At 41.7% G+C, this 25,074-nt stretch overlaps 1 protein-coding gene across 4 annotated transcripts in view; it reads left to right on the top strand.

The window, feature by feature from the left end:
- LOC105087357 (phosphatidylcholine translocator ABCB4) overlaps positions 1-25,074 on the top strand; it is a 49,022-nt gene that overhangs the window by 17,484 nt on the left and 6,464 nt on the right. For all 4 annotated transcript variants that reach the window (XM_064487609.1, XM_064487611.1, XM_031454799.2 and 1 more), the window contains 11 exons: positions 1,900-2,061; positions 6,522-6,677; positions 9,079-9,225; positions 10,972-11,076; positions 12,716-12,793; positions 14,060-14,143; positions 15,160-15,363; positions 18,543-18,643; positions 20,237-20,377; positions 22,621-22,777; positions 23,771-23,968. In XM_064487609.1, coding sequence (XP_064343679.1) covers positions 1,900-2,061; positions 6,522-6,677; positions 9,079-9,225; positions 10,972-11,076; positions 12,716-12,793; positions 14,060-14,143; positions 15,160-15,363; positions 18,543-18,643; positions 20,237-20,377; positions 22,621-22,777; positions 23,771-23,968 — 1,533 coding nt within the window. The remainder of the gene's footprint in view (positions 1-1,899; positions 2,062-6,521; positions 6,678-9,078; positions 9,226-10,971; positions 11,077-12,715; positions 12,794-14,059; positions 14,144-15,159; positions 15,364-18,542; positions 18,644-20,236; positions 20,378-22,620; positions 22,778-23,770; positions 23,969-25,074) is intronic.

Below are 25,074 nucleotides of genomic sequence, written 5' to 3' on the forward strand. Positions count from 1 at the left end.
ATTCCAATTCCTCTGATTTTTTGTGTTGACATAGCATCAACCTATTATTCTCATAATGATAATATAGTCACTGTGAGCAATTTACTCATCCATCACTGTTAGTATCGTGAATATAATTAGACTGATCAAATTATTTCCTATATGCTTTATTATTCATGGACCAAGCCATGCAACTTCCACATCAGTAAATCAGTAAATATTTATGATTGTTTCTTTCTGGGCCTGGATGCTAAAAATCAAAGAACAGCCTTAAATGTTGTCCAATAGAATTATACTGCAGTCTTACTCTGTTTTTATGATTTGACTCTTTCATATTTATTTAAACACAATTGATTCATCTGTTTCAGTATAAGGACTAAAGTAGAAAGACCACATTATTTCTCCCAGGTGGCTACACAGTTGACTCAGTACCATTGATTACATAATCTGCCTTTTCACTACAAGGCATATTTATCATATAGTAATTCTTAAATGGTTTGTGTCTATTTCTGCACTTCTATTTTTTCTGTTGATCAAGTTGCCTATTCATGTGATAACTTCCCCAGATTTTACTATTTTAATTGCTGTAGCTTTTTATGTTTTGATGTCTGGTGGAGACATGACCCTCTCATTAACTTCTTTTTCAGAATTTTCATGGATGCTCTTTTTTAGTATATTTACAAGATTTTGCCACCATCACCACTATCTAACTGCAGAATATTTTCATCATCCCAAAAGGAAACCTTGTACCTGTTAACAGTCACTTCCCATGCCACCTGCACTCTAGCCCTTGGCAACAACTAATCTGATTTCCATCTGTATGTATCTGCCTGTTCTGGACATGTCATATAAATGGAATCATGCACTGCATGGTCTTTACTGACTGGCTTCTTTCATTTAGCATAATGTTTTCAAGGTTCATCCATGCTGAAACAGGCACCAGAATGTCATTCCTTTTTCTGGCCCAATACTATTCCATTGCACGGATATACCGCATTTAGTTTATCTTTTGATCAACTGATGAACATTGAGATTGTTCCCACTTTTTGGCTATTATGAATCTAGCCTCTCTTTTTTTCATTTATCTTTTTAACTGCTTAGGTGAATAGGGCTGTACTCCAATAACCATCCTAAGGTTGTGGTTTTATTGCTTCAGAGCAGGAGTGGTCTTAAGAAGCTGTTAGCCTAATAGGGCTAATGAGTAGCAAAAAGAGTAACCATTGTTAATGACATAACATGAATCACTTGATGAGAATTTTCCAGGGTGTAAATGCCCATTCATAAACCTACCAAGCCATCAACATGCGAGTTCACTGAACTACTTAGAGGCATGATTTGTAGATTTCACCATCCACAGAAATCACCCAAAGCACTTGCTAAAAATCATAGTTACTGGCCCAACTCCAGAGACTGTGGTTCAAATGATCTTTGAACCAGAATTTGAACCATCCAGATCCCAAGGTACGTTTTCCCCTAAGCTGCTTGCATGCCGTCCATCAGAGTTACAGTCAAAATCAGGGACTTCAGAAGAAACCCCATAGAATTGCTCTGGAGAAGGCTGTATGTGGTGACAACTCCTGAATATGCTTCTGCTAAAGTCTTTAGCATATCATGGAACTCAGAACCAGGGCTCCTCAGACAGGTATGAAAGCACTTGAGAGGGGTGGTAGATTTCCAGAGCCATCCATCCTCACACTGGAGGGATTGGCCTCCTGTCTGGTCAAGAACGGAAGTCTCCTTTAAACCTATCATAAGCGAGTGATGCCTTTGTGCTCTAATCACACGGGGTATCATCAGCCGCAAATGTGTTCATCTAAGGGCTTGACTGTGTGTTCATCCAAGGGCTTGACTGTGTGTTCATTGACAGTGTGTGGATATTGTAACCCTGCTGCCTTCCATGTGTGTCCTTTCCCCCTTTAGGCCAGGGAAGGCCGGACCACCATTGTGATAGCACACCGACTGTCTACAATCCGAAATGCCGATGTCATCGCAGGGTTGGAGGATGGAGTCATCGTGGAGCAAGGAAACCACGGAGAACTCATGAAGAAGGAAGGGATGTACTTCAGGCTTGTGAACATGCAGGTATCTGCTTCCTGGGAAGTTTTTCTGCTGTTTGCTCCTCAATATAGTATTCTTTGCATTATTAACATATCACGCAGCCTCTGCCATCCTGAGAAATGAGTATTCAGGAAGGTACCTAACAGTATATGTCTGAGACTTTAGTTCAGAGTTGTTGAAAGAATCCTGGAAGAGAGAGAGGTGAGGGAGGAGGAAAATCAAGGAAAATGCCAAAGACATTTCAAACTTATTCTTTAGGACAGAGATTCCTAACTGCCTACGGGACATCTTTAAACTAGCAGGTCCTTTCCACCGACACAGTGGGGATGATCAGAGTGTTGGTAGGAGTAAGAGGGCAATGCCAGGGTCTCTCGTGGTTGGGTGAGGTCCTCCGTGAATTTAGAGCACTTCCCAGATGATCCTAATGAAACCGATAGCAGGACTCATGCTCTAGGAACTGAATAGTTTGGTTTTTCTTTTGAAAATCTAACTCTTGCTCCTAAAATAGGTGATAATTATAATTATTGATTGGTCTTATTATTGAACATTTTATTGTGCTTACTTCTTTGACCAACTGTTCAAAATAAATAACCTAAAATATTTTATTCTGTAAACGTGATTCTTATACTTATAAAAGTAGATACATTTGCTTTGATATAACTGTAACTTGTTTGTATGTAGGTAGTTTTGTTCTTTTTCCTTCACATTTCAGATATACATCATCCAGATACTATCATTTTAATGGATGCTCGTAATTATATTAATGTATAAGAAATTGCTTAATCCTTAAGCTAGAGTTGGATACTTGGTTTGTTTCTAGTATTTCTCTATTCTAAATATTGCCTCTTGGGAGCATGTGAGGGTTAAAAAAAAGTTAAGTCAAAAATTTGCTTTGTTTTCTGATAAGTAACTTAACTCCTCTGAGTCTCAGTTTCCACATTTTAAATACAAAACCTACCATGCAAGGTTGTTATAAGGTTAAGAAATAAGCACCTGAATGTACTAAAAAAAAAAAAACCACTTTAAAAGGGTGAATTCTGTGGCATGTGAATTATGTCTCAATAAAGCTGTTGTTTAATTTTTCAAAAGAAGCACTTGACACAAATAGATGCATGATGACTAATAGTCACTGAAATTTGCAAAGTACCTAAAGTGGAAATATTAAATGAAATGATAGCTATAAGTTTATAACTCTGGTTTCAGTTTTCTAGAGAACACTGTCTGGCGGGGGGGGGGGGGGTGTCACTCCTAGTGTCTTTACTAACTGCTTCCACGTGGCCTAGCCAGCACACGCTCGGTAACACATACAGTGTTACTCTGATTCAGTTTTCGCCTTCGTTTCATTAATGGTTACTAACGCTCTGCGATTTTGCCTATGGTGACATCTTGGGTCCTTGAGTGAGGTATCTCCCCCGGCTGGCCCATTTCTGTGCCCCTAAAAGAGTGGCCTTTCACTCCCAGCAGGACTCAGGCTGGCAGACTGCCAAGGGGATAACGACCTCTGACCTTTCAACATCATATTCCCTAACTTTTCTTTCCTAGGAAAAGTTGTATGATTGAAGACTGAACAGTGACCTGGTGTGACAGAAAAGGCCTGTCACCAACTAGGCAATAGTTTGGGGCCAGTCATTTAACCAAACTGGATTTTGGTCTCTTGTTAAATGAGCAGGGTCAGCACTAAGATGACCGCAGATGTTGCTACCAGCTCTGGCATTTTATGATTCTTAGGGCCTTTGAATTTCTACCCCTTGGTACCCACACCTTTCCTACTGCTGACTTGGGCTTGGCCCTACCTTCCACTTGGTACTGTTGGAGAGATGGGAGAAGGAGCCACAGCGAGCCTGAGGGTTTGCCAAGTGCTGAAGCTAACGCGGCTACCTCTTCCTCAAACTCCAAAGGCCAACTTGGTGTGAATACAGCCTTGTCTTGGTTTTGTTTCTAAGTGGAATGATCACTGCTTTTCCATTAGGTAGACTGTTGGCTATTAGTTGTTTCCTTTAAATGTATCTTAATTCTTTTTCTGACTATAAATGTAATACATTATTTTTTATTGAAATAGAAGAATATAGTACATGTATTAAAATATATATAGTTGAAGTCCAATAGTTATATAAGTTACAGGTGTACAATATAGTGATTCACAGTTTTTGAGGATTATACTTCATTTATAGTTATTATAAAGTATTGGCTATATTCCCTTTGTTGTACAGTGTATCCTTCTTGTTTTTAAAACTTCAAGCATTTAAAACAATACAAACATGAATAGCTTAGTAATTTGAAAGTCTCCCATATTTCAAACCCCTGCTGATAACCACTGACAGCCATTTGGTATTTATTTCTCATCTTTGCTAACCTAAAAGAGCGAAGTAGTATCTCTAGATTTCTTTAATGATTCATGATATTGAACATCTTTTCATAAGTCCGTTGGCCATTTGTATTTTTCCCTCTGTGATATCTTTTTCTGTATTAGGCTGTTTTCTATTAGGTTTTTCACGATATTCTTACTGATTTATAAGAACTTCTTGCATAAAAAGGAAATGCACCCTTCTCTTGCATGTATTGGGAATATTTTTCCTACTTTGTTCTTTCAGTTTCACTTTGTAGTTTGTTTGGTGACCATAAAAAAAAAAAAAAAGAACTTTAAAATTGTGTGTAAAGAGATTATCGTTTTTGTCCTTTCCGTGTCCTCAGGATTTGAGGTTGTTCTTTTAGAAAGGATATTTGCCCATATTTCCTTTCAACATTTATTGCTTTACTTTTTACAATTAAATATTTGAGCCAGCTGAAGTATATCCATGTGTAGGAATTAAGGACTATTGGCTTTAAATATAAACTTTTTATCAACTAGTGAAAATTGTCCATCTTGGCTTTGGAGCTCAGTGACCTCAGCACCCACCAAGTGAGGGCTTTAGGTAAGGCACAGAAAAAAATATGATGAGAGAGAGAGAGGGATTACTCATTTGGTCTGAGAAGAAGTCTAAGAAGTCTAAGATCAAACGGGCTTATTGGAAGAACTGTCTATTGAGATGGACACCTTGATAGCATGGACAAGATTACAGAAGGAGAAGAAGATGAAAGAAGGCATTTGTAAGAGGTGGTCCAGTTTGACTTGCCATGAGCTAGAATTTGGGGGAGCCAGGTTTGAGCATGTGGTGGGGAGCTGTGGAGGATTCTTGAGCTGGGGTGTGATTTGAGCAGGACTGCCCTTTAGGAAAGTGAATCTGATAGCAGTGTGGCGGTGGGCGGAAGTGAGCGTGTGGGAATCTGTCCCAAGATTGTCTTGGATCTAGGTTGGGTTTTTGGTTGGGAGATGGCATAAAGCAGTTCCGGTTAGAAGCAAGTAAGCAAATCCTCCATGCAGAGCAGATCCTTGCAGTGTGGCTCAAGGCACATGGGCCATATTCTGTCAGGGGTTGAGTCACAGCTAGAAAGTTAGGATCAGATACGATGCAGAGCCCACAATAGTCTTCTGTGGGTGCAGTAAGGCACTAGCCATAGGAACGGGTTTGGGGGCAGGACTTGAAGGGGAGAAGCAAGAATAAGACAATACCACAAAGACTGAGGTCCATTAAGATGTGGACTCAGACATAGAGACAGCAAACAGAGAAGAGACTCCAGGAAGGTTGGGTTGATAGTCCCTCATCCAGCTTTGAGCTAAAGGTCCTTAAATTATCCCTCCCCCTGCCCCTTTAAAAGAGAGAGTTCATCCCAAAGCCAGCAATGAGGCTGAGCCTGCAGAACTGGTTACCTGGGATGACGTGTGGGTGAATCTGGGTGGGACTTTGAGGAAGAAAGATGACTGTGCTCAGCCAGGCAAGGGAAGCAGTTTAATTACCTCCTTTGGGCTCCTTTCATATTTATCTTCACTATCCTGACATGCAGCTTTGGGGAGTGACCAGCTTTTCCTTGTCTGTGGCTTAAAAATCAGCCCTTGATAATGTTTCTATTTCTTCTTCTTCCCTTTTGTGATGATCTATGACTTGTTCTCTGGATTCTTGCATCTTGAAGAAATTCCCCCATACCTGCTGGATGATGAAAAATTTACCTTTTAATTTTTAGAGAATACTTTTATACTCCTATTTTCATATTGCTTAAATTGTATTTTTTAGTAACTTGATAATCAGCTTTATTGTGGGGGGTAAGTAACTAGGTTTATTTATTTGTTTTGTTTATTTTTTGATGGTGGTACTGGGGACTGAACCCAGGACCTTGTGCATACTAAGCACGTGCTCTACCACTGAGCTATTCCCTGATCCCCATATTGTTTAAATTGAATTTAACCTTTCTGTCCTTTGTAGCCTCTTTTACCTCCATGTGTTGATACACTTCTTGATAGTTTCCAGCTAGTCTTTATTGAGAAGCTGTTAGGGACTCTAAAAGTCTTGATACGTGATATTCAGAATGGCTTTATGGTTCTAAACTTGGAGGTTACATCTATCTGGACACCGACATATACCATATTCAATGTTTTGTTCTTCTTTTAGACATTAGAAAGTCAGACGCAGTCAGAACTAAATGATGAAGAGGCTTTGGCTCCAAATGGCTGGAAAACTCATCGCATAGTTAGGAATTCTACTCATAAAAGCCGCAGGAATTCACGAAAGCGTCAGAGTGGCCTTGATGAGGAAACCAGTGGATCTGTAAGTTGTTTTTCACTTATGTCTTTGTTTAGTTATGCTGCTGAAATTCTTAGCCTTGCAAGTATATTGCAGGCACAGATGATTTCTACTATGAACCATACTCTTCTTGAACAAAGGAAATTCCAGATTTTAAATGTATTTGTCAATGAATTGAAATCATTCCCAATCAAAAATAGATTTCTGATGAAAAAAGATCCAAAAGCATAGCCTTTGTGCTTAGATGCTTAAAATTAAGATGATATTTTGTTCATTTTTGAGATCCATAGATAAACAAGTCTGGTCTAAAGTAAGAGGTCCTGGTATTGTCATACTCTATCATATGGGATTACATTTAATTGTCTATGCTAGAAAATCCAGCGTAATACCAATTTAAGAAAAAAAGGTTTTTTTTTTTTATCTCTTTCACATAAAAAAAAAAATCTTAGAGGTGAGAAACCCAGGGCTAGAATGGTGCCTCTACCACTGATACCATGGATTTAGGCTCCTTTCATATTTATCTTCACTATCCTGACATGCAGCTTCCATTCTCTATGGTCTAAAATGGCTCCTGAAGCTCCAGCCATCACATCCATGTTCCAAGCAGCAGGAAGAAACAAGGATTTTCCACACTTCCCTCACAATACTTTTATTTATATGTCATTGGCCATAACCTAATTACATGGCCATACTTAGCCACAAGAGAGGGTAGAAAACTGAATCTTTTTGCCATATGCATTGCTACTCTAAGTAAGATTGGAATTCTCTTACTAAGAAAAAGGGGAGAATAACCAGAAATAGCCAAAGTGTACACTCATTAACATTTCTCACCTGAGGACTTGGGATGTTATTCATTCAAGTTAACAGAAGCTTTTATAATATAAAGGGAATCCATTCCTAGAAAAGATACTTATTTATATCAAGAAATGGTTTGAAAATATATTTTGATGTTATTTACCAATAATGAGGAATTTATTTTTACTCTTGTGTTGGCCTGAAGAAACTAATCCTACAGAGAGTTCATTGCATATGTTTTTCTCTGCCCACAGTGTTATTTCCTGCAGAAATTACAGGGGTTCTCCTAGAGAGCTCAGTCTTGGTATATTGATGAAGCGAAGAATAGCAACTGTATTATTGTGGAGCCAAATTATCATAAGATAAACAGTGGCCCCCTTTTTGGCTATGTAAATATTGGCTTCTCATTTCCTCATTTATCTTGAGAGTTACACTGCTAAATCTTGAGAGTCTGGTATTTTAGAGGAGCACTTCTCTTGGAGAAAAGCACAGAGAAGAGGGGAAAGCAGAAAATGCCAAATGACAAGGTTGTCGTAAGTGCCATCACAGAGGGATAAACAGCATGCCCAGGGAGCGGGGAGATGAAGTCTGGTTAGAGGAAGCTAGGAAGACCTGTCGGTGTGTGTTGAACAGCAGGCTGAGGAACAGGCTCACTGATCAGGCTGGAGACCAGGACTTAAAGATAATGTTATCTAGGGAGGGGAAAAAAAACCCTAAAATGCAGAGAAAATGGGTGATTTGAAAGAAGAGGGCCAAGTGCAACCTTTGTTTAGGGTTTCTGTATCACAGTGACACAAATGCGACCTATTTAAACAACCATAAGGCTGTGGGATTCCATAGGCACCTTTTGTGTCTAGTTTAATGTTAAACCACCTCTACAGTCAGAATATTCTCCTTTCTGTGACCTCAATGCTGCATGCTTGACCAGAGAGTGAGTTCAACATTTGCCGAGAACCTGATATGTTCCAGGCATTGGGCTATTTCTAGTGATGTAAAGAAATCGTCTTCATCTTAAAAAAAAATTCAGCAAGACATGTAAACAAATAAATAGGAGGGGGGAATCACAAAACAAGCTAAGCTATGAAATAGGCGAAGTCAGCATAGGGAAGCGTGGTAAAAGAAAAAGGGCATAATTACTTTGGTCTTGTGAGTTGAGAACGTGTCACAGAAAAGGCAGCCCTGGGCAGGGTTCCAGGGTGAGGAGACCAGGCTCCTATTCTCAGGTTAATCATAGCAGTGTACATTGATGAGGGCACTTATCTGTCTGCTCACTGGTCTTGTCTTATTTGACCCCAACATCATCCTGGAGCCAAGTTGGGACTTGAATTCTAGGGCATTTTGTGCCCAGATCCTGCTGCTGCTCATTCTGCTGAGGCTGGAATAGAGATGGGCTGGTCACACCATGAAGATTGCTTCTCAGGTGAAGGACTCATATTCAGCTCCTGCTGTGGCATCAGTAGATGTTGTTAATATTTTATAACATCCTGTCCGACCCTCTAGTAGTTGCTGTAGCCAGGTTTTTCTCTGCACTTACTTTGCAAGTTTCTTGTGAGCAATGCCAGACCTTCTCTGTGTCCAACTCTGGTGACTGTTGTGTTATCCTGTTTGTCCTGATGTGTGTATGTTCCAGGATGAAGATGTGCCACCAGCGTCTTTTCTGAAGATCCTGCAACTGAATAAGACGGAATGGCCCTACCTCGTGGTGGGAACACTGTGTGCTGTTGCCAACGGGGCCCTGCAGCCTGCCTTCTCCATCATCTTCTCTGAGATGATAGCCGTGAGTCCAAAAGCAGCACCGGACAGCTGGAGTTGAGTCAGTTCAGCACTAAATCAGTTCCCAGGCCAACCTCACCACTGGGTCCACTTTGGAGTAAAGCAGCCCAGAATTAAACGAAGCCAAAGGTTTTAATTCACTTTTGACGACAACTGTGAGGCAGAAGAAAACCTTTCGAACCATTCTAAGTTATGCTCTTAATGAGATGGTACACTGTAAAATCTGCCAAGGAGGCATTCGAATTCCCTCTCTTCATTTGGGTGAAGTGATGTCAGGCAATGACCCCCATCTCGTTAGTGGAGAGGAGGTGCCTGTGTCTCAGGATGGCCGGGGGCAGGGGGGTGGTACTGGGGGGAAGAGTTCAAGTCTCAGTGTTGAAGAGGCCAGGCTCTGGGCACAGACCCTCCTCACCACTTAATTGCCGTGCAAACCTAGGGCAAGATGCTTTCTCTTGCTTGTACCTCAGTTTCTTCATCTGTAAAATAAACCTCTGTCCTATGGCTGAAGATTAAAGAGACTATATAGGTAACCATGCAGAAAACATTTAAGAGTGTCTGCCTCCAAGTAAGTCTTCAAAAAGTGCTAGCTAGTCCATCACTGTTTACCAAGCCTTACAGGGCGTGGGGAGGCTCAGACTAAGAAGAAAAACTCAGACTCAGACTATCCAGTCGTCAAGTTCACTGGGGGATATATTCACCAGAAGTTATCAGAAATATCTAAGGCTTTGTAAAATCCAGCATTTATACTTTATAATCTTAGTCAACCTCTAATATTATCGGAGAGACATTTTTCTGAAAGATGAACTGTTCTCCATCAGAGAATAATTTCATTATTCTCTTTTTTAATTTTTTGATTATTCATCTCATATAAGAAGTTTATTAGGCTTATGACTTTGAACATTAATCTACAATTAAGACCACAAGCTAAAGCATAAATAAATTAGAAAGAACCCTCCAGCTGTTTTTAAATTACAAAGTAAAGCCATCCCTGGCTCTCTTGCAATTCAGGAACTGTGTGGATTGTGTTTCGGTTTTGGGGCATCTGCTTTATGTTAAATGCTGCTCTGGCCACTGGAGACAGAGCTGGATACAAAATAAATCAAGTCATGGCCTCAGGAGTTTCCCTTCTTTTGGGACGGACACACAACACACAAAGAAAAAACAAATACATAACATGTCATGGGACAGCAAGTGGTTTAAAAGCAGAATCAGGCCATAAAGGAGCCAGAGATGGGGGTGCTGCTTCGTGTGGGTGGGTCAGAGGAGGTCTCCCTGGGCAGAGGCCCTGTGGAGTGAGGGCTGGGGGGCGGGCAGGGGGCAGGCAGAAGTTTCAGGCAGAGGGAGCAGCAAATGCAGAGGAAGAGGAACAAACGCTAAGAGGTGCAACCGCACACAATCCACGTGCAGTGTTTCAACCCATGTTAACCACCACGTACTCCTCGAATTCATTGAGAAAGGAGAACAGTGGCTCCCAGAGGGCTGGGGGAGGGCTCAGGGGTGGTCCTGTTTCATGGGTACAGAGTTGCAGTCGGGGATGATGACAGGTTCTGGAGGTGGATGGTCGTGAAGACAGCACAGCACTGAATTGTACACTTAAAAATCTACCAGTTAACTATTTTTCTGTTATTTAAATTTCACCACAATAAAAAAAAAACAATATTCAAATCTAGTTTTTAAAAAGCTATTATTTGTGAGAGGAACAAGCATGCCTCATGTAATCCGAGTGGGTATTTTAAATGCTCTGTTGTAGATTTTTGGCCCAGGAGATGATGAAGTGAAGCAGCAGAAATGCAACATGTTCTCACTGCTTTTCTTAGGTCTGGGAATTATTTCTTTCTTCACTTTCTTCCTTCAGGTAAGTGCCTATGATTCGATCTTCTCATCGAGTCTACATTCAGTTAGAGAATATAGATTATCGATTCATTAGATTTTTTTTACTAATTATCTATTAATATAGACTAATTATCGATTAATCAAAAGCCGGTCAAAACTTTAGTTTTTGGAACCTGGAGCTTCCAAATTTTAGACAGAAATGAATTGCAAACACAGTTGGCACAAGTCTCTTATAGAGGCCAGGGTCCTAAGAGGGAGGACTTTTGCCTTCCCTGTGTGCTAAATTACATCAGGTTACATACAGGTCTGCCCTTGGCAAACATTTATTACTAAGACAAAAAGAGACTTGAATTCACAGGCCAACATGCCTACCAGTTAAATTCAACTAGTTAGAAACTGGGGAAAAATATCAGTACAGTAGCATTCTCTTTTTATTACTCTTTGCATAACATCAAGGAACTTCTCTGATCCATTCTCCCCTAATTGACAAACTATTTGAAAGAACGCACATTATATTGCATTTAGGTATGTACACATGGCCAGAAATGAACTAGTAAACCTTGTTCTGAGTACTTTTCTACCTAGACTTCCATCACGTTTCTTTTGTCTCTTTAATTCAGTGAGCACCACACAGGCTTTTCCAGGACAATCCATTAAGTCCACAAAGTGATATTTGCTGGTCATGCCCAGCGTGCTTCTCTATTATTGTTGTTGAACCAATGGTCAAAGGGAGCCAAGCTCTCTATTTAGGAAGCATTACCTTGCTGGTGGCAACTCAGTGATCTGACCCAGCCGCAAGCCCTGGTGTGTTAGGGAGTGGAGCTTGTTATACACATGGGCTGCACGAACAGTGGGCTGACGGATGGAACTGTGGTGCCCACGCGGGCCGTGAGCTATCTGCTGGCAAAGGCGGGAGGAAACCAGGGTGGTCTAAGCCTGGACCCCTGGGGCAGACTCGCCCTGGGCACTGACCAGTTGGGCTGTATCCTTCCCCAGAGTGCACCCTCCGCTTGCAACCCACTGTCTACACCAACATTCGGTGTGGCTGGAGGCTCCCACCCATCCCGAATGCCACAGAAGCAAGCCCAGCTGTGCACATCCGGGCTGCTTTCCAGTTTGCACTTGGTGTGATTAGAAGGAGAAAAAGTGTCTGGCAAGAATGCTGGGGGAGAAAGAGTAACCTCATTGTTCCCTAATCTGAGAGCAGGCGGAGCTGTGATGGGGAGGCAGTGAACTCACGTGGAGCCCAATACTACAGACCTTCTCCCTCCTGCTACCCTACCCTACACGACATAGAATAGAATTTGGCATAAAATTTTGTTACTTCTTTTTGAGACCTTTTTGCTTTAAGTATTAAAAACACAGTGAAAGTTGTAATCAAGTACTGTATTGTTCTCACCGGGATGTTGTCCTTGCAAGTTTTGAAGAGGAAGCCTGTGTAGAATGGTTCAGAAGCCAGAACTGGACACTTCTAAGGTTTGGGGTTTTATGACACTAATGATTAGGCAGGACATGAATCTTAAACTGGGACTTTGAATTCATACTTGGTTCTAGACTTCATTATTTGGATAGTTGATTAATATAGAAGTAATACAGTACACCCACTGGTGTCAGAATGCTTGTGACGATCTAAAGGAACAAAAGCTTTTCTTCTCGACCAGGGCTTCACATTTGGAAAAGCTGGCGAGATCCTCACCACACGGCTTCGATCAATGGCTTTTAAAGCAATGCTGAGACAGGTGAGTGTGCGCACTGAAGTGTTTCTTTCATTTCAAGCCTCTTCCTGTTCTTACTGGTGTGCTGCGTCCGTGTCGTGGGTCCTGGGTGCTCATCTGAGGACAGATCAGGGCCCTGAACATTGTTCTGGTCCTCAGGACAATGACCTTGCAGGGTTTTCATGAGAGTAGGCTTAATTGGGGGGCTTATTTTGCAACTCTCTCTATCCACCATGAGGATACATATATTTCAAGGACCTGTATCTCCTCCCTGGATTCTGCGCAGGCCCTGGTGAGTCTCCAGGATGCTTTAAACAAAGGAAAGGGTGGTTGGCAGTAGTTCTGTCTCAGAATTGACCATACTCACTATAGGTTTTACCAAATGTTGGTAATTGAGTTTCGTTGGAGCTCTGCTTTCACGTTCACTTGTTAATTTACTCAGTCGTTACCCACTGTATACCAGATAGTGTGCTGGGAGATGGGACTATAAAATGCATTATCTGCCCTCTTGGGGAGTTCACAGCCTAATGCAGGGCATGTGGAAAAATGTGCTAATATGAATTCTCTGTTTTTATAGAGAAGGCTTAAGAGAGGGCCAGAATATTACTCATCTAGTTGACAGGAATTGATTCCAGTCCTGTTGACAAAAGAGCACATTTTTATCAAGTTTGAGTTTGCAAACCTTTTTTCAATGTTTTTTTTAAATTATGGCTTTGTAGGGAAAGTTATTTTTTATGAAATGAAAAGATGCTGTGGATGAGTTTCTTATAATTAAAATTGTACATAAGATAGACTATTTTAATCCTGGTTTAAAAGAAAACAAAAACATGGTAAGAAACCAGGGCTGATGATCTCATATTTAGAATTTATAAGAAAGAGCTGTGTCCAGCCCAGCTCCACCCTCTTTTGTGAGAGACACCACCGCACCCAGGAGGAAGTGTCCGTAGTACAAGCTGTGAGGACGGGGTGACGGACCAACTACAGGCACCCACAACCTCAGGCGGAGCTGGCAGGGTGCACGGCTGCAATCTGGATAAGGCCCGCCACCCCACCAGTGTTTTCTCTCATTACATTAGAGCAGCCGGGGCCTGGGGAACCTGTGGGCTCTGAGGCTGTGTGCTCAGGGCAGGGACCAGGGCTCCGCGCTGCATGCGAGGTCCCCTAAACTCCAACACCCAAGTTCAGTGCAGGTACTTCCTTAGCACTGAAGGTTTGGGAGATGCCATCTGACTTTCTTTGCTTATTGTGTTTTAATCTGAAACTAAATTAAAGGTGTATTTTGTGCCACAGGACATGAGCTGGTTTGATGATCATAAAAACAGTACCGGTACGCTTTCTACAAGACTTGCTGCTGATGCCTCCCAAGTCCAAGGAGTATGTAGACCACGCTCTACTACCGTTTTCTTGAACATGGCTTTGAATAAACATACGGCATAGCTGCAACCATTAAGCTGCCTTCAGCTGCAAATAACAGAAACCTCAACTCAAACTGGCCTAAACGAGGAAAGTTTAGACTGAAGTGTGAACTGATCCACTGGCTCAAAAATGTCACGAAGGACCCAGGTGCCCTCCCTTTGTGTGGCTCTGAGTGGCTTTCAGTCTCAGGGTTGGCTTCATCCTAAGTTTTGTCCCCTCATGGCCAGAGGGTGGATGCTAGTAGCAACCAGAGCTACAAGCTTCCTTGTTTCCCATCCACTGAAAGAGAGCGCACACCTGGACCTCAACCACCAAACACCCTGCCTTTAAATCTAATTTAGGCTAATTTGGGTCACATGCCCAACCCAGAACCAATAACTGTCTCTGGGGAATGCCGCACTCTCCCTGGCTTACGCCCCAGCCCTGACGCTGAGGTCTGTTGCCGTGAAGCTCACTGCTTCTACGCAGCGCAGGAGAGGCACCTGGCACGTCCCTATGGCATCCCTCGTTTTCTGAGCGGTACAAATTTTAGTCTTTCATCCTTATGTATGCTTTATAGCGGGTGGTCTCTTAGGAGATGTAACCTTTGTGACAGATGGTCTCTTGGAGCTCGTGAATCTCTCTCTTATACATTTGAAGTGAACAGGCTTTAAAATACCCAGAGTGCCCGGCATTAGTTTCCTCTTTCCATGTTGCCTTCATGAAAAAGTCCACAGTCTACCCCCAAAGCAGAGCTGCTGACTCCTGGGCTTTACAATGCTGAATTCGTGTTGGACAGGAGAGGAATGAGATTTGAAAGGCACGAACAAAGAAAAACCTGCAGAGCCTCCTGAGTTACGCACAGGTGTCTTGGGTTTATAAATGTTAGCGCAGGCACAAAACCCTCTCTCGCCGCTCTGGCCAGGAAACCGAAGGCTGCAGCTCATGGATTTGCACTTAAAACACGACTGCTCTCTCTTCTTTTGTTCTTCCAGGCCACCGGGACCAGGTTGGCTTTAATTGCGCAGAATACAGCTAACCTTGGAACTGGGATTATCATATCATTTGTCTACGGTTGGCAGTTAACTCTTTTGCTGCTATCGGTTGTTCCCATTATTGCTGTCTCAGGAGTTGTTGAAATGAAATTGCTGGCTGGAAATGCCAAAAGAGATCAAAAAGAACTGGAAACAGCTGGAAAGGTGGGTCAAAGAAGGCTACAGCTAGGCTAAGTATGGTTTTTAGACATGTGTTTATTTGATTGATGTATTACAACATGCATGTTTTAATGTTTGTGCTCACTACAACTAATTATTGTCAACACTATGATTGAAATATTTTACTGTGTCAATGCCAAGAACTTGAAAATAGGATAATTAAGATTTTTAGCCTATAGAAAGTGCTTTTCACGTGGTTATTAAAAATTTCTGAATTTTCAAAGTTCATTTTACCTTTTACTTCATATACTGAGGCCATTGATAGGACAAAAGTTACCCCTGTTTACCAATGAAGAGCCCTTAAGGCAGAGAATTATAAGTAAATTGTTCAAAGTAGGACGTTTGCCAGTACTTAGTAAGACAGTTGTTTTCCTTGGCTGTGATTTCTGTAATGAAGCTAGGAGCCACCAGGTGGCAGTAATGCTCCAGTTTATGGTGGTAACTGTAATGGCAGTAGGGCACACACTTGGGCCTCGCTTTGTGCCAGTTGCTGTTCTAAGTATTTAGATGCACCGGCTCATCCTCACAATAGTCCTATGAGGCAGGTACTGATGTTACTCCAGTTTTACAAATGCGGAGCCTCAGAATCAAACAACTTAAAGGCATGTCTGGCATTCAAGTCCTGGTCTAATTTCCAAGTTTTTTTAACTCTATGGCCTCTTTTAAATCTACATATAAACATTTTACTTACATGTACGTGTATTTAAATGTTTAAATGTAGATTACAGCCGGGAGATTTCTTTTACCCTTATTTATGCAATTATTATCCTTTCTGAGACACCAGGAGGTGAATCACATAATGAATATAAATTGTGATAGAATTCCTACAGCACACACTTACAAAGCCCTTTGACAAACATGACTGCATCTGGCTTTAATACAGTTACTTGAGGTGAGGCAGATGGTGTCTCCCCCTCATGGAGACCAAAGCCATCAGAAGTTGAGTGACTTGCTCCAGATGTGTGGCATGTGCGAGGTGACATTGAGGTTGTTTCCATGTCTTGACTAATATAAATAGTGCTGCTATGAACAGTGGGGTGCATGTATGTTTTCAAATTGGACTTTCCTCCTGATATATGCCCGGGAGTGGGATTGCTGGATAATATGGTAAGTCTGTTTTTAGTTTTTTTTAAGGAATGTCCATACAGTTTCCCAAACTGCATTCCCACCAACAATGTAGGAAGTTTCCCTTTTCTCCACACCCTCTCCAGCAAATCGTTTGTGGACTTTTTAATGATGGTCATTCTAACATGTGTGAGGTGATAGCTTGTTGTAGTTTTGATTTGCATTTCTCTGATAATTAGTAATAATGGGGATCTTTTCATATGCCTGTTGACCACCTGTATGTCTTCATTAGAGAAATGTCTGTTTAGGTCTTCTTTTCATTTTTTTGATTGGGTTGTTTATTTTTTATGTTATTGAGTTGTATGAGTTGTTTATATATTCTGGAAATTAAGCCCTTGTCAGTCTCATCTTTTACCAATATTTTCTTCCATTCCAGAGGTTGTCTCTTTGTTTTGCTTATGGTTTCCTTTACTGTGCAAAAGCTTATAAGTTAAATTAGGTCCCATTTGTTTATTTTTGCTTTTACTCTATTGCCTGAGTACACTGCCCTAGGAGAACATTGCTAAGATTTATGTCAGAGAATGTTTTTCCTGTGTTCTCTTCTAGGAGATTTATGGTCTTATCTTATATTTAATTCTCAGTCAACTCTTGACCAACCCAAAATGGTTGACAACCAAACCCGCATCAAAAAAAAGGTTCTCATTCATCTGCGTGCAGATTAATCATAGTTTAAGAGCATTAGGATTTGGGATCCTCCCTGTTTTTATCTTCCAGAAAGGGCTTGGTAAAGAGGGTGCTGAAGGCTTGGCTGGGAAGAGGAGGACGGGCCACGCAGTAACCCTCTTGACTCAGGCCCTGCCTAATTACTGAGATTAGGGGCCTACTGAACCAGAATTAACCCTCTGAGCGCTTAACCCATAACCAGAAAATCCAGAGTTCCGTGTAAAGTCCTAACAACTACTTTCTCCTTGTGTAAATTGTAAAGTCGGGGAAGCAGAAGAGCATCATGGGTTAAGAACGTGGACTTGGCATCAGAGAGCCTGATAGACAGCTCTGGGCAGGTCCTTTAACATCTCCCTGCCTCAGTTCCTCACCTGTGCAAATAGGAATAACCACCCGCACCTCACAGGGTTTGTCGTGAGGCGAGATGACATCATGTCAGTTAAGTGAGCTAGTGCCTGGCACACAGTAAGTATTCTCTGTTCTGGCTATTATTACTGTTAGATGTTTCATTTATAATAAAGATAGAAACCAGTTCTCTCTTCTAGGCTCTTAACCTATGAAGAGAGCAAAGCCACGAAGGGGTCTGACTAAAGCCAGTCATGTACCTGCCTGGTGGCAGGGCTGGGAACAGAATCAGGCTTCTGGTGCCCAGGCCACCATTCACACCCCAAGCTGCTCAGTCTCCCTGGGCAGAGGGAGACTTGCCACCATATTTAGCACAACCAGAAGTGCTTTTAAGGGTTTTTCAGAGAGCTTGTCCTCAGGAACAGGTTATGCCTTTGCTTTCCAGACTGAAGGAACTGAAAACCCATCAACATAATCTTCAGGATTCTTTCAACAGAGCCCTAAGTCTTATACTTTTTTAAAATTATTACTTCAGAAGTAAAAGCCCCACTTCTTTTTTTTTTTTTTTCCATTTTGTTCTTTTTTTTTTTTAATTGACATATAATTGATTTACAATGTTGTGTTAGTTTCTGGTGTACAGCATAGTGATTCAGTTGTACATATATACTCTTTTCATATCCTTTTTCATTATAGGTTATTACAAGATATTTAATATAGTTCCCTGTGCTGTGGAGTAGGACCTTGCGGTCTGTTTTATATATAGTAGTTTGTATCAGCTAATCCCCAATCCTACTTTATCCCCCACCTTTCCCCTTTGCTAACCATAAGTTTGTTTTCTATGTCTGTGAGTCTCTTTCTGTTTTGTAAATAAGTTCATTTCTATCATTTTTTTTAGATTCCACATAAAAGTGATAAAATATGATATTTGCTTTTCTCTGTGTGACTTACTTCACTTAGTATGACCATCTCTAGGTCCATCCACGTTGCTGCAAAAAGCCCTACTTCTAATCAAGATCTGTTGTATATTACAGATTGCAACAGAGGCAATAGAAAATATTAGTACAGTTGTGTCCTTGACCCAGGAGAGAAATTTTGAATCAATGTATGCTGAGAAACTTTACGGAGCTTACAGGTAACGAGCACATGATCGTTACTAAGAACCTAGTGTTTTCTTGGGCTGAATTATTGTTTCCAGTTTTTGTTGCTGCTGCAAACACTGATATGACTGTAAGGGTGACTTTTTTTTCCCAATAATTATCTCACTGAAAATAAGTAACTTTTTGAGGCAGCTGGACCACAGAATTGGATTTTTATATCTCTTGTAAAAACAGTCGGATTGGGTCTCCAAGAGTATGTGTTTGCCAATGCAGGCAACACCAGTGACTCATCTGGGTGCCTCAGGATAAACTATTCTGTTAGAGAGTTACTCAAACCTTTATTCTCTTTGGACTATGTAGACTGAACTAAAGGTGAGATGTGTTACCTGATTACAGTATTCCCTTTGTTTTCTGGATTGAGGACCAGATCCATTGCACTCTGAAAACAAAGATACGTAGCATATTTCACTTCTTTATAGTTGTACAGTTCAACAAAACCCCAGCACCTGTTTGCCACTTGTTTCCAACCAGCGCCTGTTTCTATAAATGAATATATTTTAACACTAACAAAATTGAATACAACTTAAGTGACCACTTTGTAGACTAGAACAATAGTTTAGAGCACTTATACATTTGAACAAGGATAGTGGAAATTCTCAGTGCAACCATCGCCTCTGTGAGGTGTACTTCATGCAGCTGCCTTTGTCTGTCCGTTTGGTGTTTGACATGTATCTGTCAGTAGCATTGTAAATTGTTCAGGAATGGTAAGTGTAGTAACACCACGCTCACAGCATGTAAGGTAAACTGTCCAAATCAGTAATACTTCACATTGTCCCTCTTGCCAGCTACCTTCCTTCTTATCTGGGAGCAAGTAAGTTATTGCTCTTTTGGAGGATTTAGAATGACGAAGTATAACAACGTAATTAAACAAATAAAGGATAGAATGAGCTCTAATGAGAAATGGTGCAAAACAAATTGTACTGGGGGCTGGTGGGATCTAGCTTTGGGAAGAACTTCTGATGTGTGTCTAAATAAACCTTAGTTACCCTATTTTCCTGAATCTGAAATGTGATTTTTTTTTTTAATGGAGGTACTGGGAATTAAACCCAGGACCTCGTGCATGCTAAGCATGTGCTCTACCCCTGAGCTGTACCCATCCCTCCAAAATGTGAACTTGGACATGAGACTATAACTAATCACAGAAGATAGGTAATAATATTAAAGAAGTCACATTTAGACAATTCAAACTTTAGTCCTAACTTTGACATCCTTGTTTTGACACAGTAATCATGTTTGCAGCGTAAGAGTTGACTATCTGAGTTGTCAGATAATCACGTGTAGTAATAACAGTCACTGTCATTTGAGCAACCACTGTAAGCTGGGCACTGTGCTGGACATTTGTATTGTCTGTTTAGTTCTCAAAACAATCCTACATCATACTGATCATCCCCATCTTACCAACCAGAAAACTGCTATGTAGAGAGGTTAAGTCACTTACTCCAATTAATTATAATTGAAGGCAGAATTTAAATGTAGGTTGACTAGACTTAGAAGCTGAGCCCTTTGCATGACACAGGGCTGAGAGAGGCTGAAGAGATGGTTACATATTATACTCATTTGCTTTTCAGGAATTCTGTGCGAAAGGCACACATCTATGGAATTACTTTTAGTATTTCACAAGCATTTATGTATTTTACCTATGCCGGTTGTTTTCGATTTGGTGCCTATCTCATTGTGAATGGACACATGCGCTTCAGAGACGTTATTCTGTAAGTAACTTTTAATATATTGAGATTATTCTATCGTGAGGTTTCACTAGGTCTATGCCAAAGTTTGGAGTAGACCAAAAAAACTCACTGGTTTTAAGATGAGGTCACAGAGTTGAATGTACGACAGAAATCTGATGTGGTCAGTGTTCCAAGGACAGTTGGATTATCCAAGTGGTCTGAAATTAACAAAGCTCATGAAAATGTTCATAAACCAGAATTTTAGTAATACATAGAAGTCCAGTCAGGAGGACAATGAATGTTCTCAGTGCAGAAACAAATCATAATTTGAAAACTGCTGGTGCCTATGGACCCAAAACAGAGGGTTAAATAGCTTATTATTTATCTGCAACCAAAGGTGGCCTTAACAGTGAGGTGAGAATGCTTGACTGAAGTCTGGAAAAAGCTGTCTTCCCTAACCAGACCTGGGGTGACCCTGTCTACTTTTGCCTCTTAGCCTTTCCAGTTTTCTTGGTTTCCAAGGCTAATCAATGGCCTTTCTAACTGATAAATTCTTCTCAAAATATACTAACTACATTCAATTAGGTTGCAGTCCAGTCTTGCCAAAGGGAAGCCATTCTTTTCAAGATCACTTGGCATGTTTCTGCTCTGATGGGATGATTTTAGAGCAGTAACAGGCAACTTTTTTTTTTTTAAAGAAGGGTCAAGACAGACAAAGAGCTATTCATTTGTTCCCATCCAAAATTAAAATAACCACGAAAAAAGAATTTATAATCTTTGCAGCAAGGATTCCAGCAGAAAACAAATGGCCATGCAAACAGAGGAGAGTTTGCTTAAGAGTCTGTTTACCAAGATGTGAGAAGTGCTACGGTCAGCAGTGCCCAGCTGGGAACTGGCTGGGAACCAGCTAGGAACTTAGCAGTGCCCGCTAAGACCTTACTTAAGCCTAAAGGGCAACAGAAGGGGTGGAGGGGCTTCTGCGGTCTTTTGTGGAGAGACACCAACCCTCCAACAAGAAAGAGGCCAATAGAACAAATGCCCTGTCCCCACTCTCCTCCAGCCCCCATCCCCTATCCCCTGCTCTGCTGCTCATTGCCAAACTCCTTGGGGAGCCAGAGGACAAGAAAACCTTCTTCTGCAGACCTTGAAGGTCAGCCTCTCGGGCACGGAGGAGGATGGCGCAGGATAGAGCCAGGTGGAAAGTAAAGAGTGGTTTTGGACAAACAATTGGAAACATCCAGCTGGGAATTACAACTTGGAGCATTTTACTGTCTAGAAAAATACTTTAATGGAAAAAGAAACAGTTTTATGGGTAATTGGAAGAGTGCTTTTAAATCTTTCATACTAAAACTGCATTACCGGCTGTCTGGGAAGGCTAGGCAGCTCCATGTGGGTTTTCAATTTTGGGTTTTGGTACCCAGCCTTATCAAGTGTTTAGGGGAGAGCCTTACTCTACCCACTGTCCCCACTCCTGTGTACCTAACACACATTTTAATATCTTAGATTTAGAACTTTGGGGACATTTTTTTTAAGTTCTCCATTATTACTAGAGATTTTCCTGCCCACCCCTTTCTCTGGGGCGCTCTGGTGCTAGAAGCAAATAGCTTTGTGGGGGTGTAGGTCTCCGAGTCTTTAGTTCTGCCTAAAAGTTATGAACTATAGCTATTCTTTAAAGAGCATGTAATCGGAGAACAGACCTTTAGCTTAAGACAGTTGCTTTTTCAGGGTGGTATTGATAGTTATTTTACCTGTAAGAGAGAAGCTATTTGTAGTGAAACCTTATTTTCCCTGATAAGAATTCTGTGAGCGCGGTGATGATAACTGTTGTTGGTGTGGGAGGGCAGAAGAAAGCAGACAGGTCAGAGCCATCCAGTCAGTAGGAAAGTGCACTCCTTGTCTGGGACTGATCACATCCCGTCAGCTCCCTGTGCTTCAGTTCCTCAGCTCTAAAAAGGGCATGTATCTAGTTACTGAAGTTACTTGTGATCACAAATCAGGTTCAGCTATCAGCTGCTTCCCGAGAGAGAACTTGACAGTTACATTAACTCTAGAAAACTCTGAAGGAAGCCAGGAGGCAGTAGAGGAAAACGAAACCCTCAGAGTGGGTCCGGCCTCTCCTCCAGATTTCCTTTGGTCCTGGAATTTGGTGGAAATATGTGTGGGATGGGTAGGGCAGATGGCTGAGGGAGTGAAGACATCAACTGGTAAGCAGTGTCTTTGGACTTTGAACCATCATGGAGCTGATTATATGAGCTAATTTTTTTAATTGCTTATCTTCCATCTAGGGTGTTTTCAGCAATCGTGCTCGGTGCCATGGCTCTAGGACATGCGAGTTCCTTTGCTCCAGATTATGCCCAAGCCAAGCTGTCTGCAGCCTGCTTATTTAGGCTGTTTGAAAGACAACCATTGATTGACAGCGACAGTGAGGACGGCCTGAGGCCCGTGAGTTCCCTGCTGTCTGATGAGCATTTGGTTAATTTTTCCCTAAAGGTGTGCTGTCTGCTAGATTGTAACTAGGGGACAAATTCGTAGTGACCAGGCTGACATTTACTTAGCTAGATCTGTGATATTTACAGGGCTGATAAATTTGGCCAATTTTCCTGGCCCTCTAAAATTTCATAGGGGGTTGCAAGGATTCTGAAGTTGAGCACATCAAAAAGTAAAAAAACCAAAAGACAAACACCAAATCCAGAGGTACTAGAACTGAATAATTTCCATGCCAGTGGTAAGTCATTTCTGCCTGAACGGTATGTGCCCAGAATTCTGTATGTAACTGCATTAGCTCTTTGGCTTTAATCACATTTTATTCAGAGTAGGAGGAATCAGCCTGTACTTGACTATCTTCAGCTTAGATCTGCGTGCCCTTGGTGTTCTGTGCACAACCCAAGCCGCTGCACATTTTAATGCACTGGAGGCAGCGTGGGTAGAGATGGGGACTTAACACAGCCTTTTCAGGACTTGACTGGGAATGTAATTTTCTGAGAAAATTGCTTTGCCCAGTGAGTGAGCTAAAGAGAGACAGAGAAGCTGCCGGGGCTGGGAATGGGGCTGCCCACTGGGACTGCAGTTGGAAACTGCCCCCAATGCCCCAGCCCTTGAGCCTTTAACCATTGACTTGGCTCCAGCCTCAGAATCATCAGTTGGGAAAGTGACATATTTGTCTTCAATGAACTGGAAATCGAGTTCAGATAACAACTCTCTCTGTTAATCTACCCTGTACCCCTGCTCCCATCTTAATTTCATATAACAGCTTGCTACCAGTAGTAACTGGTGCTGGTACTTGGACTGAACATGAATTTTCTGTTTCCCTACTGTAGTGTTTGGGAAGGTTGCCTTGCAATTATACTTTTTATTCCAATAATTATCAGACCAATTATACTAGTAACATAAATACATACAAATATGTGTGTGTATATATATATATTTTCTTTTTAGGATAAGTTTGAAGGAAACGTAACACTTCATGAAGTTGTGTTCAATTATCCCACCCGGCCCAACGTGCCTGTGCTTCAGGGGCTGAGCCTCAAGGTGAAGAAGGGCCAGACCCTGGCCCTGGTGGGCAGCAGCGGCTGTGGCAAGAGCACGGTGGTCCAGCTCCTGGAGCGGTTCTACGACCCCTTGGCTGGGAAAGTGGTGAGCACAGTTTGTTCAACTAGTCACCTGATTTAAGGCAATATTTCAAGTGGCTAAACCAGTCTTCCTTCCCATGATGAAATACATCTGGACAAGCCCTACAATCTGAACTGGTACAATGACCATTCTCTAAACCCTACACTGGCACCCACAGTCAGACAATACTTGGAGACAGGAGGGTAGAACATCTGAAATTGAATGTAGTTCAGAAAATACTGAATATGAAGTTGATCTCTACCCTGCCTGATCCTCTGAGTCCACCTGATCCTCCTAGGCGAACCTTCACTTGCTTCCTGGATTAATAAGGGAAGTGACAAACTCCTGCCTAAGTTCTGAGTAGGTTCCAGGACTCTTTCCCTCCTCCTCCCACTTTGCCTTTTGTAACCCTGAACTCGAGGCTCCCTGATCGTTCCCTCCAGCCCTCTCCTGTTTGCCTTCCAGCACTGATTCTGTAACGTCTGGCCCCTGGCTGTCTTCCATGAGTGAAGACGTGGCTCTTGCCAATAATGCCCACATCTCTTATTACCTTGGGATGGTACCCACTGACCTAGCTCAGGGAGCCCACCCCCACTGAGACAGTCACTAGAGGATTAAACCTTGTTGCTTCTTTGGGCAAAATCTGCTTCCACTATGACAATTACTCTGAACGTCTGAATATAGGCAAACCAGCTCAGTAACACTGTAGATGTGCTGTGCTAATGCGAGGAGGGGAATTTCTTTCTTTATCGAGAGGCCAGAACTAGTTGGACTTCTTGCTGTCTGTTGCTTCACCCATGACTTTTGCCTGGCTGGAGCTGTATTCTCACTTCACACATCACAAGGCTCCTCTAGAAGCGTTATGCCTCCTGCTTACAGCAAACAAAATAATCAAAATGCCCATCAACAAAATCATTTTTCCAAGGATGAAGATACTGCCCTTTGAGCTTGTCCACTTTCCATTGAACTCTTGTCCTCAGTGCTGTCAGAGAAATGGAGTGAAGTTTAAGGCTGGTAGTTCTCAGGGGAAAGAGGTGGAGATAGTACAGGAGGTAACCAGCTTTCAGAATCTGAGGCCATGTTGCTAATCTGCTTATTTTCTTGGGATGCCTGGAGGAGAAGGATGAAGT

This window comes from Camelus dromedarius, chromosome 7, assembly GCF_036321535.1.
Source record: "Camelus dromedarius isolate mCamDro1 chromosome 7, mCamDro1.pat, whole genome shotgun sequence".
In the NCBI taxonomy this organism is placed as follows: Eukaryota; Metazoa; Chordata; class Mammalia; order Artiodactyla; family Camelidae; genus Camelus; species Camelus dromedarius.